Raw genomic sequence first — 19,336 nt, forward strand, 5'->3', positions numbered from 1 at the left:
AGTGCTCATCTGATGCTTTGGGTGTGAGCTCCACTGGGGGTACCCTGAGGGAAAACATGAAACTTCAGGAAACACATTAAAATTCAAATAGAATTACTTCTGTTCTTGATATTGTGTTACATTAATTCCTGGATTGATACTCCGGGCTGAATGCTTATGTGCAGACCGGCCACAGCAAGTTGGAGGGAGGCAGGCCACGGACCTTGACTTCCCTGGCATGGTCTGTGCTCAGCCGTTTGGCTGGGCAGTGGGTGCGGGAGGGAGGGAGGGAGGGAGGGAGGATCTGCTCAGCAGGGCTGTGCTGATAGCACCAAGCTTGCTCTCTGCCATGTGTCCATGTCTCCCTTGCCTTTCCTTATTTACCTATGTTCCCCTCCAGAGTAATTGAATCCCTTTATAGGCTGGGTTTTGGTTAGCAGAGAAGCCATCAAGGAAGGGTGTAGATACTCTATAGAAAACCATGGGAAATCATTTTGAATGTATAAATCCAAATGTTCCTATTTTTCAGAAGACAATGAGAAATCCTTCTCCTTTGGCCTGCAGACACTGAAATCCCTGAAGGTAAAAGTTTTCTAGTAGGGCTTTTACCCATGCTGGAGAAGCTGGGACCACTGTGAATTGCAGCTTTCCCTCTTACATGAATACATTTATTCTTTACAGTGTGTCATAAACATGGAGAAGCACCATCTTGTTCTGGGGAAGACGGACAGGGAAGAAATCCCATTCGTGGACAGCATCAGCGCTGGGATGGGAGAGCAGTAAGTTTGCTGTGCAGCAGGGCTGCATGGGGCTGTCCAGGCTGGCGGGCAGTGCCACACAGCCGGGCTGCACAGGGGCAGGCAGACCCTGGCTGCAGGTGAGATGGAGCTCACCAGCACTAGCAGAAACTGTTTTTGATGACTCATTGAGTTTTGAAGCAGAGCCCCTGGATTTTTCAGAAGCCTTTCTCAGCTTCTGCTTTTTCTCTGGTAAACGTTGCACAGTAAGGGGGATGTCTGCAAAAATCATGCTTAGGGAAATAGCTCAGAAAATATACTGAGGTCATTAGGAGGTCTCCTTGAGCATTGCTTTTTGAGAGCATTCCCAAACAAACATTTTTCTGGAAAATATTTGCAAAGCAAGGCAAACAAATCCACATGACTATTTTACAAAGTGCGGGAGAGAGAGATCCTGCCTGGAGATAACGGTGTTGCCTCTTCTTCCTGCTTTGACCCTGGCTGCTGTTGCTTCTTCAGTTTTATGTCCCCGCAGGAAGACAGTGCTGCCCACTCTGGTACTTCCTTAATGCATGCAATAACTCCCTGATATGTCCTGGGGGCTAATGTTTGCTGACAGCATGAGAAAGCATCTTCGGCAAATGATGTTGGGCAGTACCTTCTCTAGGTGCCCATCATGACCAACCACAGTTATTTCAGAAGCCCTCAAGGGGCCTGGGCAGAAGCAGGTGGGAAGCAGCAGATCTTCCTCAGCTAACTGTATTTAACTATCTGGGGAGCGAGCGCACTAGGCACGCGCGCACCAGGTTAGGGAGTCAGGGTACCAGTCTTGATTGCTATTAAAGTTGGTATTTCCTGACAGCAAACACTGCCAGGGCTGGAGATGCTGATGTCCTCTCCTACTCTAAGCAAAGGGGGGGGTCCTGGGTGACCCAGGCATCAGGCATGCGATGGGTGGGCGCAAATGTGGGCACTTGATGGCTGGCTGGGCACCTCTCAGGTACCCTGCAGCATGCTCCCGTGGGGACGGGAGCGCACAGGCAGCCCATGACACCTGCCGGCTGTGGCATGTGCTCCTGCTGCAGGGCTTGTTTCCAGCACAGGAGGGACGCGATGCCCTGCACAGCACCATAGGGACAGGGCGCTGCAGGGTGAAACACAGGCTGTTTTCCCTGTCTCCTTTGAAATACAAATGAGAGAGGCTTCTCGTAGCTCTGTCGCAACTGCAGCTATGAATTATTTCTTGCTACTGCATTCAAAGCTATTTTTTTTTCCATGTAACAATTCTGATTAAATATATTTTCCTTCCTGTTTCAGCACTTTGGAGGCATAAAGAGAAATTGAAATGCTGTCCCTACACAAGAGCTTGACATCAAAGAAATTCCGTGCAGCTGTTCCAGATGAAACAGCAATGCACTGCTTTGAAAACATTTATACTAGGCTACAGCTTAAGTATAGCTAAATGAAATCTGTTCAGTAGCCAGTAACTTAGAGATATTGTCATGTTTATCTATGGGTTTTGAGAAACAAATGTGTGCTTATTTTCTGGACTTTTCTATATAGTGTTGTCTTTATTACAAACAGTTGGGAAACCTTATGAATTTCTTCTGCTGAGAAAAATAATTTTTATAGTGGCCTCATAAGAGTAATTGTATTTATCTGTGATTAGAGGCTATCAGAATGAAATTTTTATTAATGATTTTTCCAGAGGCTAAGCATTTATATTCACTTAATTGATATTGCCACATTCAAATGGCCATTACCAGGAAGTTACTCATAGTAAAATAACAACACCAATATCATCTATGAATTACAGTTCATCCTGTTAGCCATAGTATTGTTGCTGTGTAATTGGGGACGCAACTGCTGGCTTGATGAGAGAGCAGTTACAAAATTATTCATGGGTTAGGCTCCCCCTTGGGCGGCGTGGCGGCAGCACAGAATCAGCGGTTGAAAGGGCTCCCAGGCTGACCTCCGCAGCCGCCTGCTCGCCGTGGGAGGCGTCCTCCGGCAAGTGGTGCCAGGGCTCACCCTCTCCAGGAAAGTCCCCAGAGGGCTCTTGGCTGTCTCCCTAGAGGGAATAGGCAGGAAAATTAATCATTGTGTTATGCCAAAAAGAAACAAATGAGCGCACAATTGTATTGTCGGGTATGAGAGCAGACATAGAGCCTTATTGCTCTATAAAGAATCACACGCCCTAAAAGCACCCTTGCTTTTCCCCTGCTGCCGCGACTGGTCCCTCGGCTCTGCCTGCATGTCCAGCTTGTAACCCAAAGCACCAGCAGCACCGGGGCTCCGTACCTGTGTGGGGGTTGGACTCCGGTTGTACTTTAATGATGCTGTCAGGAATGCCACAACTTTTTTATCTATTTACAAATCACTGGGGATTTCAAGTATAACATTAACCTTGTCCACCCTCAGGGAAGTCGGAATTTTCACTGGGATAAGCACCTCATTTGGCATTGCTATCCTGGAGCAGCAAGGTTGCTACTTCACATGCTGCTTGCTTGCAGACCAGAACAAATGTACAGTACTGCGTGGAGGAGCCTGACCTTGTACAAAAGCAGCTTTCTAGATTTTTAAAAGCTAATTGGAATTAATTAGTCATCTGCTGAAGGGGCATCTTTGAAATTCAGAGTAATACCCTTGTGATATTCTGTACCCACTGATTTAGAATCACAGAACTGTAGGGGTTGGAAGGGACCTCAAGAGATCATCGGGTCCAACCCCCTGCCAAAGCAGGATCCCTAGAGCAGGTTGCCCAGGTAGGCGTCCAGACAGGCCTTGAATATCTCCAGAGAAGGAGACCCCACAACCTCCCTGGGCAGCCTGTCCTAATGCTCCATCACCCTCACCGTGAAGAAGTTCTTTCGCATGTTGGTGCGGAACTTCCTGTGCTCCATTTTGTGGCCATTGCCCCTTGTCCTGTCCCCACAAACCACTGAAAAGAGGTTGGCCAAATCCCTCTGTCTCCCACACTTAAGATATTTGTAAACATTGATAAGATCCCCTCTCAGTCTTCTTTTCTCAAGGCTGAACAGACCCAGGTCTCTCAGCCTTTCCTCATAGGGAAGATGCTCCCGGCCCCGCAACATCTTTGTGGCCCTCTGCTGGACTCTTTCCAGGAGTTCCCTGTGTTTTTTGTACCGGGGAGCCCAGAACTGGACACAGTACTCCAGGTGAGGCCTGACCAGGGCAGAGTAGAGGGGGAGGATCTGCTCCCTTGACCTGCTGGCCATGCTTCTTTTTAGGCACGCCAGGATCCCATTGGCCTTCTTGGCCACCAGGGCACACTGCTGGCTCATGATGCCAGCAGGTAACCCCACTGCAGCCAGGTTTGCAATAGCCAATGGTGAGCTGTGGGAGAGCAGCTCCTGCAGTGTGTACCTGAGCAAGGACAGGGTCTGGAGCCCGGCCTGTGCACCAGTTTTAACCCATGCTCAGTAACACAGCTTATGCCTCCAATGGTATCAAAGCTAGAGCTTTATTTCCTGCAGTGGGCTTGAACCTCTCTGCGATAATGAGTATTACTATCAAATCTGGAGTATCTGAATTTTGAGCTATTTTCTATTTTGGTGTTAAGTTTCAGTGCTTTCTCTACATATAGTATTTTATATAACACAGCTATATGTATATACATACAGGGTTGAGCTGCCTAGAGCAGTCCCACTGATGTGTTGTAGAGAGATTTCACTAAATATGAAATATATTTGATGATTTTATAAGCTATGAGTTTGGTATTTTGGTACTTCTTTCTGTGCTCATTGCTGTGCTAAATGTCAAATTAAATCTAAATAAAGTTTAATTGTTATTGCTGTTTATTTCCTTGTATCCTGGATATGCCAATTATTTGTTTTCAGTGCACTTATCTACTGAGAATAGGAGTCTATTTAAATCTTTACCCTGATGGGGCTCTATGGTGCTTTTGTGATTGTCAGGAATTGATTTCATGCTGTACAGAGACTGGCAGCTGAGATGCACTAAGTAAGCAGGCTAAATGGCACGCAGCATGCTCCTGGTAAAATGCGAGCATTTGGAATCGCAGCCTTTTATTACTGTGCATCTCCCTCCTAAGGGATGCATGAAACCCAGCTTGTGCTGCTTGAGATTTGCCTTTTGAAAAGATGAGTTTGCTTCTGCCATGTTTATCTAGCTCACTGGGGCAGTACAAGCCAGTTTAATGGAATATGGATGAGCCTAAACTTTATGAGACTAGGAAACGGAAGTGATCAGAGCAAAAGACACCAGGTAAGTCACGGTGCCTTTCTCGGAGTGCCAGGTTCCCTGGGTGCTTGCTCCTGCTCATCCCCAGTACTGGTGGGGCAACCTCTCCCCTGCCGCCTCCTGGTGAGGGTCCAGGAGCAGAGAAGAGGGCAGTGCCTGGAATGAGATGGACTCAGGAGATGAAAAGTCATTTGTGAGTGGATGTTATGAGAAGCCCTGGGGCAGACTGCTCCCTGAGCAGTCTAAGGGAAAATGTCCAAGGGAAAGTCTAAGGGAAAATGTCCAAGGCCAATTGCTCCTTGGCCAAAGGGCTCCACAATGCTGGTGCTCACCTGATGCTTCTAAACATTTTACATGGAGATAAACATTTTACATGCTTCTAAACATTTTACATGGAGATAAATCTCTGCTTCTCTCCATTATCTCCCAGGCTGGTGGTAGCCCGAAGGCCGCTGTAGGAAGGAGCACGCGTCTGTGCAGGGCTGTCAGCACCACATGTGCACCTGGGAGACTGGCGAGGGGCGGTGGGATAAACGCCTCACTCCATCGCCCTGCACTCCCTTCCTTGCTGTGTCAGTGCAGAGCAGGTACAGTGCCCACCGCCCAGTTTAATACTTTCTGGCCTGGCTGCACCACACAGCACTACGGAGAGCAATGCCTGGGATGCTGCTGTAGCATGTCCTGTGATCGCAGTGGAAACGCTGCGGATGCTGCTGGAGCCAGCCCTACAGTAACATTATTCACAGGCGTTTTATATCCTGCTGAGCTCCACCAACAGATTTTTTTTGTAGCCTCTGCCAGCAGAACAGCTGATGAGCCGAAACCTGCCGGGGTGTTTCTCTACAACTATCTGCAGGGTAATCTGTTATCTAATAGTTCTCTGAGGAGGCCTGTTTTATAGGCTTTTCTATTATTGTTTTGCTGATGATAATATGATGCTCAACATGTTGTGAAAACAAAGCTGATTCGAGTGTCTCAGAAGCAAATAACCAGATGACATTTCAACACAAACATGCGTCTTAGGGCTGTACGTTGCTTGGTTTGTTTTATGGGGCAAGCATCAGTTCAGGTCTATGTTCTTTATCACCTGCTGGCTTAAAAGATGGAGGGATAGCACTGGGTTTCTATCAGGTGAAAGGCCCTGAAACACCAGGGCTCACGTGGGATACACTGGTTTCTAATCCCAGTATGAAAGACTCTGGCTAACTTTAGCTCGACATATTTTGTGTGTCACTGTTTGGCTTTTCAACAGCTTTTGCACCTTTCCCTCAAAAGCCAGCTCCTGCTTCCTGACAGGCAGTATTGCTTCCTGATTTCCACAGTCAACCCCCAGGCTGTGCAGCCCTGGTGCTAGTGCTGCCATGTGCTGATCCCTTCCTCCTCTGTTAATAACTACATTGCTGATGAAAAATTAAGCCTCTTAGAGACAACACTGTAGGTATCAGTGACATTTCACTAGAGATGGTATTGCTGAAAAGGCAATTGATTTAATAATTTTGTTACTAGAGTGGTGCTGCCACTTCCCCAGGATGAGACTTCATCGTTCTCAAAGTGGGAGTGAAAGCAGTCAATAACCTAAAAATACCATGAGTTCAGAAATAACTGGGTGTCACACCAGCAGGGGAACCAGTCGGGGAATGCTCCTGAGTTTTCTTTTTTTTTTTTTCTTCTTTTTCTCTCTTTCTTTTTTTAATGTGGCAGGATGGGTATCTGGGGTTTGTGAGAGCCCCCCACCAGGATACGCAGCTGAACTCTCCAGAAAACCACCCTGGCTCATACAAGAGAAAGAGGTGTGAAGATGCACACTCACTAAATGTACCCCCCCCCAGGCACCCTAGAAAGAGGTGTCGTCTGCAGAGGTGTCGTCTGCTGTCGTCTGCATCGCCTTTTCAGCCCTGCACGTCACCTCTGCTGCTCACGCATTCCCATGCGTGAGACCTGGACCCAGGCTGCTGCAACCCCTCTGTGCTCTGCCAAAACAGCGGGCACGAGGGGCCACTGGCGGTACCCCTGACTCGCGGTGTGCAACTGGCCACTGCATTTCCCAGGCCATGCCAGCTGGAGAGCATCTTAATGGCAATGCAGACAACGTGGAAATGGACTGCTGAAGTGAAATAGCAATATTGAGAATGATGTTCTCAATGAGAAAAGAAAAAAATTGTGTTACTATAAACTCCAGTCCTCTGTTCCTCCACAAACAGCTCAGATGGAGCAAGGGCAGTTACCAGGCACTCAATAGCTGGAAAACACACTGACTCATGGGGGACACGTGAGAGCTCGAGGGCAAGCAGGCTCCATGTGAGAAACTGTGCCACAGCAGCCGGCTCTGGCTATTCATTTGAAAAGAAAATATATATTTGGGATTGAATCATCAATCTTCCCTATTTCAAAAAATGTTTCAAAATACCTGAGCAAAGTGAAGTCTGTCATGAATGCACTGAGCCTAGTGACCTGCTTTTATTCAGGCCAGCAGGGATCAGGACACTGGAGAAATGACCAGGATTTTGTTGGTGTGGAGATGGCAGGAGAACTACTCTGTGCAGGTGTGGAGAGGGAAAGAGAATGCCTTAAAGAGGGCAAAACATGACTTAAAGCTGGTGCAACAGGGGAAACAGGTCTTGATGGTGCAGGCGACTGTGGCTCTGGTAAAGTAGGGCTGTTGTGCACTGTGCCCCTGTTTGGCATTCTGGTTCAGTGCGTTTAAAGAATAAATCTGTGGTTTTTAAACCCCTTACTCATAGAGAGCTTCTTGACTGAAAGCATCATGATGCCTCTTGGTTTAGGCTTCAGTGACATATTTAGGATTGACTTTTCAGGCTTACAGAAGGCAAAAATGAGATTTTTGTTCCTCCAGAAGGAGATGGCCATGTAGTTTTAAGAACAAATTACATATGAGGGCTAATTAGCTTGATATTTACAGTTTAGCATTTCCCTAGATAAATTTGTTCCAAGTGAGATCACATTTTGTTGCAAGGAAGCTTCTGCATAGCAGCCCTGTCCGCCTATTGCTTTGTGTGCTATGCTATTACGGTCATGAGCCACTTTCCAGAGTCCTGTGCAGTGCCTTCCAATTAAGTAATGAGTGAAGCAAAGATTCTGCATAGGGGTTAGCTGTGAGGGCTGAGACACCTCTCACTGGGCTCTTTGTGGCCCAGGTCAATGTTTTCACAGCTGGGAAAAGCCTCGTAGGAGGAGTTTGCTGCCCAGCACCGCTTTCACCAGGGGAAACACTGTTGTCTGCTCAGTGCAGAGGAGCTCTGGAAAGGTCATGCTAATGAGGGGAAGGACACCACGCAGGCAAGGAGTTTATTTCCTCCTCCAGGGTTAAAGCCTGGCTAAATAATTTGCTGCCTGAGCATGCTGTGGGCACAGGCCATGGCTGACAGGCTAGGGGAAGGACATGGGGCAGGACGTGGCCATCAGCTGCGTGCCCTGCTGCAGGAGCTCCCTCATCACCTGTGCCATGAGGGTGCCGTGGGGCTGCGCAGCAGAGCAGCACATGCCGTTCCACAGGGGCAGGCAGATGAAGAGAGAAAGGCAAAGCTTGGTTTGACAGGGGGTGGCTATTTTTCTTCAGTGTTATTTGGGTGACATTTACCTCTCTGCAATCTCCCCCCTCTCCTGCCAGGCTCATTTCCCACCCTGCGGAGTGTCCCCTGGCAGGAGAGCATCTGACACCTGTGGTGGGCTCCCTGTGCAAGTGCCACCATCCTGACAACTCAAGCCAAAGATGTTATCTAGGTGTCAGTGTGGTGCCAGAGAAGGCTGGACCGTGACCCGGCATGGGAAGGGCACCACCATAAGCGGATTAACTGACTTGGTTAGGGCTGCTCCTGCTCAATGAGAGAAGCAGAGCTTACAGGTCTGCCACACAGCCTCTGCGTGGTCACCTTGCAGCTTTTCCTTCCTGTGCTATTGGAAATCCAAGCATTGTCTAAGTAGTTACCATAAAAAAGGGAAAAGGGGTTCACTTGTACCTATTCAGAGAGCAACTGAATACAGGTCAATAAAACCCACTTGGGGAAACTACTAGTGTAATGAATCCCTATAGCTTGAACAGAGGAGGGATTAATAGGATGCTTTCATTCAAAAATTGTATTAGAGTGTGCTGATTTCTTTGAGCCTACATCAGCTGCTCTCCCTGTGCTTCCGCTCACTGCCATCCTGAATTGAGTTAAGGTGATCCAGATGCATCCTATTGCTTTAGGAGAGAATGTGTCTTATTGTTTTCCTGAGAGTCACAGGTAACTCATGCAAGACGGGCCAGATACAGGAAATTTAAAGCCAAATCCACAGTGATATGAACTGCCACATCACTCTGTCACAGCTGCTCTGAAGTCAGGGGCTATTCCCACAGGCCTGGCGCAGGCGTTTGGTGCATGGCTTTGAAGGAGAAAGGCTTAGGACTCCGTCTGCCACAGAGCAAAGGGATACAATGCACTGACCAGGAGATGGGACCATGGCATGGCTGCAGTTATGCACAACGAATTCTTCACATGCTGTCCACAGTCTTGAACTTCTTTCACTCTTTTAGGTTTTCTTAATTTTTAACAACACATCTGCAACTAACAGGGTTTCTGTGTTTTCCCGCTACTTGCACATCACTGAACTATAAACAGAAGTGGTGATTGGGTATGCAAACAAACCAACCCCAAAGACATGTACATGCACACACACAAACAAATAAACCATTGATTGCTGTAAAGCCTAAAAGCTCCTGTCAGGGCTCCTGTACATTAAACATGATATAAACACAACTGACTCAGTCTCCAGCTTTTGAGGCTGATGAGATAAAATTAGGGCAACTTGGCTAGTGAAGAAGGCAAACATGAGGGCAAAAATAAGGAAACAAAGAGGCTTGAGAAGAAATAACTGCATGCAAAAACAATCCGAGAGTGGTGTCAACAATCAACCATGCCCTCTCCTGTGTGCAAAATGGTGCCTTCCAGAAAGTGCATCCCAGCTGTATTTGGGTGCAGATATAAGAAACCTCCCAAGGAGTTTTGCTCAGTGAACTACCTCTCTGTAATTTCCACTTTACAGGGAGAAAACCAAGCCTGTGTATTTAGCAGAATCTCCTGTGTGTGTTTATTGACTTCCCCAGAGACCATGGGTGCTGTTCAAAACTACCAAACTGTAGACTGTCCCAAATCACTTTCAAAAAAAAGTCCCACCACTCCGTCCAGAAAAGGCTCCAAATTTTGATCCTTTTCTTGATGCCACGAAGCTCCTTTCTGCTCTTGATTTAGCGGAAGTGGGTGCTCTCATCAGGCAGAGGAAGACAAGAAGCACATGATGTACTGTGCTCTCTGGAGACTGCTAATGATGTTTGATTAATTTTCATTATCAGCATGAACAGTCTTTGGACTTTCTCTGCATCTGTCTTATTTAGAGTTGTCTTTTCTTAGTTAAGTGGCAGCTCCTGCAGACAGTGATCTAATTGTTCCTCAGTACCTGCTTGAAGCAGTTGAACTTAAAGATGGAGCTTGTATAATTTGTTGTACGTATGATTTGGCCTTTGAGGCTCAGATCAAATAAAATGGAATAGCAGATTAACCAGTAATTGAATTAAGTGAAAGGTAATGTGCAGGCTAATGCAGAGCTCACAGAGAGGTTTAGTGGCTGAACAAAACTGTGTAATGTAGTGAATCACAGTATGCATGTTGTCGTCAGCAAGTGGCAGGAGGGACAGCCTTTGAGCTTGGGCACCCAGAACACACAAACTGCTTTCTCTCTACTCAGTCACAGCAGCCCAGGGCACGATGCTGGTGGTGGAGTCAAATGCCCAGGACAGGTTACGTGCTGTCACCTAAGGGCCTTCCAGTATCCTCTGATGCAGAGCAGGAAGCACCTTGTGCTGAGCTGTAAGTGGTGAAGCCAGCTCCACAGCTGGGGTTGAGCAAGGCTTTCGAGTCACCTGAGGAGGGGACGGTCACAGAGAGGTGCAAGGTGGAGGATGCTCAGAGGACTGTGGTGGGAGGCAGCGTGCAGAGGGTCTGGCTTGCTGATGCAGCTGCAATGCCCTGTTACAGGCACTCTCTGCTCCAGGACATCGGGCATGGCATAACAGCCCATTGCTCACTCCTTGGGTGGAGACAATCTGTTCCCTTTCCTGGCCTTCCTGGGATTACAGCATGCATTTGTGGAAAGAAATACTGAGTAACAGAGAGTGGTACAGTCAGAGCCACAGGGCCCTATGACTACATATGAAAAGTAAAATGATCTTAAAATCTGTACCAGGAAATTGTTTTAAAATATTAAAATTATTAAACTTAAAAAAAATAATAATATAATCTTCCAACACACTATAGTACTGCACGGGACTGGCAACCAGGTAATTGCTCACTTTTCTCTGCTGCCTCCCAGATTCAATGCCCTGAACTCATCTGTATGTTCCCCACCATCCTTCCTCTGTACAGCCAAGAGAGAGAACCACTGGCTTGACCAACCTGTGTTGGCCCTTTGGGCTCCTGTTGCACTTACAAAGGCCCTCGCCCCAGCACTGCCAGGAGGCATATAGTTTTTGGAACGATGCTCGCCCCTAACAAAACCAGACCTTCCTCTCCACTATAATTTGTCCCAGCAAGTCACTGCCACCTACTACACAAAATCAGGAGTTACTTGAAGTGCTGTTATTTTGTAATTCACTTCAGCATACATGAAGAAACAGGCACACTGTACCCAGAACTAACGAAAACAAATTCAGTCCCTTGAGCAAAACCAGAAGTCATTCCCAATTACCTTACAAAGTAGCAGCACACAGCATAAAACACCGAACTAAACCCAGCCATTCTCTCAGTGTTTGGGTGGTGGGGAGCTTAAGATTTTGTATTCTGACAATCAAAACACCACTCTTTCAGATGGATTTTTTTTCCATGTAAAACAGTTTTTGTTAATTGGAAGAAGCAGCATTATCAGGGGTTGGAAGTCACTCTCTGGGCACGGCTGTCAGATGTAATGAAGCAGCCAGGGAAGGCTGGTAGGGAGCTGCTTTGCAGAGTGTTGTCATGGGAACGGTGCAACTAGGGCATCCCTTGTCTTCTGTACAAGCTCTGGCAATGTGGTAGCACAAAATTGATGTTGTTCAGCAGGGCTAGGAGGGCCAGCTATTAGGTTTTCCCTAGTAGAGATTTAATCTGAATGAAATCCAAAGGCCAGAATCTCCATTTGTGTGAAAATGGTGGCGCTCCTTTTGAGTTGAAGGAAGGAAGACTTTAAGCCAACTGAGCGAGCACCTAGACGTGGCCCTCAGAGGGAAAGGACTGACATTAAAAATATGTAGTGGAACCACAATCTTATCTAAGAACCCTTTGAAACAAGGTCATGTTAAAGAGCAGTTACTGAGGTCCTTGTTTACTTGGATGATTTCACTTGATTTTCACTGTCTGTGCACATTTTAACAGGCTGTTAATTTGGCATTCATAATGGTTAATGGCAGTAAACATACACTCACCTGTACAGGTCTACATATATGAAATTATTAGAAATTTCTTTATGCCTATACGAAATACCTTGTGTAATACCGAAGTTGCTAGGGATAAGCAATGGTTAAGAACAGTTTCCTGGCTGAAGAAGAATGCAGAGATTCCTGCTCTTGCAGTTATACAAAAAATTGATAATATAAATGTTACACCAGAGTTCAGTGACATAGAATAATATGCAATATTCTCAGACTAGATCTGAGAAAGGGTGAAAATACTAACTGAAAAAAAGGTAAAAAAGCTAAACACAATTCATTGCCTCCAAGCTTTCATTTTACTTGCCCAGGTCTGCAGACGAAGTAACGAGCTCCTAATTAAAGCAGGCATCTGTAGTGTAACCGCACTGCTGCTGGCCCAGGCCAGCAAGATGCTGAGTGTATGTTCCTCATTTCCTATTGACACTGAAGTGTGAATGAGGGGCCCACATCCATCCAGGGCTTGCTTGGTGTGCGCTTTGGAAAAGTGACCAAAAATAGCAGGCAAGGGAAGAAAATGGAGCCAACATATGGAGGGTTCCCTGTTTACTTGCTGAGGTTATTGATTAAAGCCCCTCTACTTAGCAACAAGTTTGAGAAAAGTCATGATAAACATTACCACAAAAAGGCCTCTAACTGTATTGTAAGCTTAGCCTTATGTTGCCTTTCATACACGTCTCACTGGCTGTGGAATTCCCATGCATGCTGCAGCAAAGATTTGAATGAAATGGCCAGCATTGGGAAGAGCATGTGCTGGATCCATAGTGACTTCACTTTTAGTGCTGATCCATTTGAATCTAAAATAGCATGGAGTCATTAGAGTAATCCCAGTGTATTACTCTGTATGGGTAAGAAACTGTGGTTCATTTTTGGGCACGGTTGCCTCCCTGAACACATAGCTCTGGTGAAACTCTTCTGCATGCCTCTCCTGAGGAGAAGAAGAGGGGAACAATACAAAGTGTATGGAGTAGTGCTGACCTTGTCTCTCTCATGGATGACCCATGCAGGTTGCCTGAAGTCCCAACATGTTGGGTGCGGTGCAGGCTGTTCGGAAAGTTTGGATTAAATAAATAAATGCAGAAGCTCTTCTTCATGCTCCAAGGGCTGAAGTCTGAGTCATGGACAAAGACTGCAGTTAAGCAGCTGAAGCCCCCTTCTTACCCACAAGCTGATATTCCTTGTGTTTGCAGCACTTCTCCTTTGCTGAAGGAAGGGCCATGCACCAGTAAATACATTGGTAAGAGCATGACGTACGTCACTAACTGAAATTACATGCAGAACGCTGCATGTTCCCCATGTGTGTGATACGGGGAACCAGCTGCTGATAACAAAATGCTCTTGTGTGCATGAGCACAGACTAACCTTGTATTAATAGAGAAGGACCTTGAACTCTTACAGCCCGCAGAAAAGTCAAGTGGATTCACTGAAACAGAAAGATAAAATAGATGCAGAGCTCTTTCAGCACTTCCCTCCATTTGCTTCATATCATAAATATCAATTCAAATATAGAAATGCAGAAGAAAACACAGTTTGCCCAGTCTGTCCTTTCCATATGCATATATTTATGTTGTGAAAGGTTTTACATAACTTCTACCAGCAGATTGCAAAATAATGCCTCCATTATGAAGGGAAGCCACCAGCCATTATATTGCATTACTGTAACATAATGGGTCTCTGAGATGAACTATATTTGGAAAGCTTGCTTTTATTGTAAACCTTCTGCCCCATCTACCCAATGGCATTGATTTCTCTTTGTATTCTGCAGAGACCACAGACCATTAGACCAGAGTATCAGCTAACCTGAGCAAAGTCACAGAGGTTTTGGCCCCAGTCAGAAACACGTGAGACAAAATTGTGCTGTGTATTTTAAAGAGACTCAGCACCAGTGACAGAATTTATTCAAATGGCTGCTGATGACCAACCTGCTGACAGGTGAATTTCTCATTAGCCTAGAGCAACTGACATTATAATTAATTGCTTCCCACACTTCTTTGCTGAGTAAAGGCTCCTGTAACAAGTACTGACTTTTTTTTTTTTTTAACTGAATATAGGGAATAGAAGAAATCTGTATTTACTTTATTTTTCTTTCTGTGTGAATGTCACATTGCTCTCATGTCGACAATGATCGCAACAGTGCTGATTCAATTACTTATTTACATAATCCCTTCAGATTCATTTTTTTATATAATTGATGATACTGAAAAGATTTCCTAGCTGAGGAAAGCAAGCAGGCCAGTTCTGAAAATTAACAGGCTGAACTGACATAAGATGGTAATTTGCATTAGTAATAATCACACTGTAAATGATAAAAATTAACATAAATACTGACTACTCTACCTGCCCTTAGCAACATTCAGTGACACTAAGTGTCCATTCACTTGCAGTGTGAAACAAACACTGCACCCATTGCTTGGCACAGCTGAGACCAATTTTATTATCTCTTAATGTATAAATTTATTTTATAGGTAAGAGTTTTTAAAATATTCTTATTTGAATGTAAATGAGTGCAGCACAGTAAGGAGTGAAAACATGGCTTAGTGTATTGTTTGCTATGGGGATGATGCAGGTCTGGAAAGGATCCTGCAATGGGAAAGGAAGAGCAGACAAACACTCTGCACGTACGCTGCCTGGAAACACAAAGCTCTGTATTAAGTATCTCTGTAAGATGACTGAGCAAAAAAGATATGTCCCTGGAGAAAACCTCTGAAGCAGAGCCTTGGAATTATCAAAGGGAGTGCCAGTAGCTGTTGGGGTAAGGGCTAGCTGTGGAGTCTTGATGATGAAGACAAATATGACAGATGCTACAAATTATAAAAAGCCTACTTCTAATTCAGCATAGTGTATGAATAGATGTGTAATGTTTAGCTTAAAGAGGCCAGCTCATTGCTGCAACTCTCAAAACAGATCTTATTATGAAAGCACATTTTATTTTAAAAAATAAAAAAATTAGATGTGAGAGCTGATATCCATTAACTTGAAGAGGGTTTATCTGGTAAGGGCTCAGTAAGGAGTGCAGGAAGCAGACTGCACTCCAATAAAGCTCAGACTTCACAGATAAACATTTGAGAGCTCTCTTGAAGATAGAAACCTATCCTCATCCCTTCTGGAAGATTACATAGCTGAAGAGCAGCTGCAAATAGGGCTGTTACTGTCAGGGCAATCATTTTTTTCCCCTGGAAATCACCCTTTCTTTACATTTCTAACTTTTCTTTTACAGTGATTTAACAGCATTGCTTCTGATACTGGTATGCTGAAAAATAAATTTAAAGAAAAAATGAAAAAAAATCTAAATATTACAAGAAAAACTTACAGTACTTTTTTTCTTATAATGTGTCCAGCAGTTTTGCTTACTAATTCAATGCTTACTGTTTCCTAGGGAAAGCGCAGACTTTTCTAGAAGAAAAGCTTTTTACTCCCTGCTGCACCAAGAGCCTGAGGAAGCTCCCAGACAGGTCTTGAAGGTCCCAAAAGCTGTTTCAGCCATCAAAAGTAGGATTTTTATTGACTATGTGTTAGAAATCATTGAGCATGTTAGAGGTGTTCCATATGCATTGATGCCTCTGAAGCTGCACATTATTTACATCAGCTTAAAACTTGATCCATGATTTTCTAAATATTCAGCATGGTTTTCAACTCAGCAGTTGATTTGCCACTCACGGACTATGAGCATGGGTGGTTAAGAAGACAGAGAGCCACCTTCATGCTTCAAACCACTTTCATTGTAGATACAATCATTAAAAAGAATAACTGTTTGGCTAATGCTGAAATCCGATATATGCTTGTTATACAACTCGAGGGGCAATTTTATCTGAATTTTAAATAAAGGTGTTTTTTTGTGTTTCCATAGTAACTCAAGCTTATTTACCAAGATGCCTGATGCACTGTTAGCATTAGACAATTTCACTGTATTAAAACAAAGTATAATAGTACAATTGAGGAGTAAACTATATGTAAAAGATTATTTTAGTTCCTATGAAATTACAGCAACTTACTGGAGGCTGGGGAAGGAGAGAGAGAATAGAATAACTTTTCACAAAGGACTGTATTGCTACTTAGTTTAGGACAGCAAATGGATGTAAGAAAGATACAAAACACAGGCAAGGGGATGGGGACATGAAAATTAGCTAAAACACGTGGTCTGCTATTCCTCTGTGAAATGTGCCAAAGAATCTGAAATAAATGTGAGTGGGTTCCATGGCTCAGCACTGGCTCCTGTGCAAGAGGCAAGCTGGATTCAGTCCTAGCAGCATCAGGTGTTTTTTGGAGTTTTCCTACCCAAGTAGGGAAAACTTCAAAATTGCTTCATCTCCATGTCTCAAGGGATCACAGCTGAAAATGCTGCTTCTCAAGAGCATTTATTTCCCTTCTGAAGAAAGGTTAACACTGATCTTGGATGGAAATAATTCATGAGCACGTGAAAAATAGGGAACACTGCTGTATTTCAGTAAAATTTTCCCAGAGAATATCTACATATAAAGTAAGTTAAGACTCATATAAATTACTCTTGTGTGTTTAGTTATGGAAAAAAATAGTTATCTGTAACTTGAATGTCTCATTTAGAATGCCACTTATTATCACTTTTAATGCAATTTAATACTTCTGTGGTTTTGTGTCCCTATAATGTGCTCTATAGGAACGAGTAATATGAGCTTGATTTTTAAGCTTAGCTTTAACAGAACCAATTTAGCAAGTTTTGCAATTTGTCAGAGACTGTTTAAACAAGGAAAATATTCTCGGTGTCACTGACTGGCATGCGTGGATACAAGCTTTACATGTTTAAAGAGAGGAAGGAGCTAGGATAACGGGTATGAGTTATGTTACACTTGATCCATATGTTCTCTGTCACTAAGTGATCTGTTTCCTCACTCTCCGCTCCAGAAACTATGGGGAAAGTTATTCAGAAAAAAAAATCCTGCAGTAGACATTATAGAAAATGTTGCCTGTGTCTGTTGACCTACGCAAAATGGTTTCCTCACTTTGGAAAGCATCCAGTGTGTTTGTTGGAGGGGATTATCCTGACACATTGCTGGCATGTTGTCACGCTGTCAAACTCTACATGGTGATGACATTTGACCTGTTAAGAATACGTAAACAGTATTTAGATTTTAGGCTCGTAATCATGATTTGCTCGAAATCCTAAGGGATGGAAGGCCCAGGCGTCTGCATGACACACAGTTTGGGTTTGGTTTCCTACCAATAACTGAGACAAATCCCCTCCATGCTCCAAAAGCCTGGGTAATCTTGGGTGCAGCTGGGGTTGGTACACCAAAAGGCTGTCACAGGCAGACCTCAGGGTTGTGTGCTTTGTTCTTCGTGTAACAAGGGGCACAATATGGCAACACCTCTACCTCCGCCATCTTAAGTAACAAGAGGTACAATATGGCAACTCCACCACGTCACCATCATGAGTTATAAGGACCACAATATGGCAACACCTCCACCTCCGCCATCTTAGGTAACAAGGGGCACAATATGGCAACAACCACCACCTCCACCATTTTGGGTAACAAGGGGCACAATAAGGGAACTCCCACCACCTCCACCATCTTAGGTAAAACGTGGCCCATCTGGGCCAATCACTCATCTCCACCATCTTAGGTAAAAAGTGGCACATAAGGACCATCTCCCATCTCCACCTTCTTAGGTTAAATGTGGCACAACATGGCAGCCCCTCCACCTCCGCCATTTTAGGTAACAAGGTGCACAACATGGCAAACCCCACCCCACCTCCACCATCTTAGATAACAAGGGGCATAATATCGCAACTCCCACCACCTCCACCATCTTAGGTAAAAAGCTGCAGATTAGGGCCACCTCCCATTTATACCATCTTAGGTAAAAAGTGGCACAACATGGCAACCCTTTGACCTCTGTCATCTTAAGTAATATGGGTCACAACATGGCAACCCCTCCACATCCGCCATCTTAGGTAACAAGGTACACAACATGGCAACCCCCCCACCTCCGCCATTTTAGGTAACAAGGGGCAGAATATGGCAACTCCCATCACCTCCACCATCTTAGGTAAAATGTGGCACTTCAGGGCCTCCCCCCCATTTTCCACCATCTTAGGAAAAACATAGCACATCAGGGCCACCTCCCATCTCCACCATCTTAGGTAAAACGTGGCACAAAACGGCAACCCCTCTACCTCTAACATCTTAGGCAACAAGATGCATAACACGGCAACCCTTCCACGTCTGCCACCTTAGGTAACAAGGGGCAAAATATGGCAACCTCTCCACTGCCAACATCTTAGGTATAAGGCGGCACATCAGGGCAACCCCTCCACCTCCGCCATTTTAGGTAACAAGGGGCACAAGATGGCAACTCCCAACACCTCTGCCATTTTAGGTAAAAAGGGGCACAAGATGGCAACTCCCACCACCTCCACCATCTTAGGTAAAACGTGGCACATCATGGTCAGCCTCCCATTTATACCATCTTAGGTAAAAAGTGGCACAATATGGCAAACCTTTGACCTCCACCATCTTAAGTACTATGAGGCACAACATGGCAATCCTTCTACCTCCGCCATCTTAGGTAAAAGGTGGCACATCAGGGCCACTCTCCCCCCCACCTCCACTGTTTTAGGTAGCAAGGGGATAGAACGTGGCAGCCCCTGCAACCTGCACGTGTTTGGTGTGATAAGCACTAAGGGAGGAAGGCTGGGTCAGTGGGCCCCATGACACATTTTATAAATAAAGACTCAAACATTGTTCTGTGCTGAGGATGCTTTATCTGGTGTTTGTGAAAATGCTGGCCAAAGGAAGACCCTTGGGCACCTCCATCACCCTAGTGAGACACAGGTAAATTTACACTCTCAGTTATTGTTCTTCCCAGTCAGACACTGGGGAGTGCTTTTGGAAGGGGAGAATGTTTACCTATGGTTTGAAATGAAAACAGATTCTATTCTATACTATTTTTATTTTTATTTGTA

General features: G+C 45.0%; 1 protein-coding gene and 1 long non-coding RNA gene across 3 annotated transcripts in view; one reads left to right on the forward strand and one right to left on the reverse strand.

Moving 5' to 3' along the window:
• NRIP3 (nuclear receptor interacting protein 3) overlaps positions 1 to 4,861 on the forward strand; it is a 30,176-nt gene extending 25,315 nt beyond the window's left edge. The window contains exons 5-7 of one of the 2 annotated variants that reach the window (XM_083840020.1): positions 509 to 561; positions 661 to 758; positions 2,034 to 4,861. In XM_083840020.1, the coding sequence (XP_083696146.1) occupies positions 509 to 561; positions 661 to 758; positions 2,034 to 2,049 (167 nt within the window). In that variant the 3' untranslated portion in view covers positions 2,050 to 4,861. The remainder of the gene's footprint in view (positions 1 to 508; positions 562 to 660; positions 759 to 2,033) is intronic. The other variant, XM_083840019.1, reaches the window with a different exon arrangement.
• Positions 4,862 to 10,042: 5,181 nt separating this feature from the next.
• Positions 10,043 to 14,814, reverse strand: LOC310900357. The gene is made up of 2 exons (XR_014585085.1): positions 14,197 to 14,814; positions 10,043 to 13,819 (listed from the first exon to the last, which is right to left on the reverse strand). It is a non-coding gene; the product is annotated as an uncharacterized lncRNA (long non-coding RNA).
• Between the last annotated feature and the right edge of the window lie 4,522 nt (positions 14,815 to 19,336).

The sequence above is a fragment of the Anser anser genome, assembly GCF_964211835.1.
Source record: "Anser anser genome assembly, chromosome: 5".
Classification (NCBI taxonomy): domain Eukaryota; kingdom Metazoa; phylum Chordata; class Aves; order Anseriformes; family Anatidae; genus Anser; species Anser anser.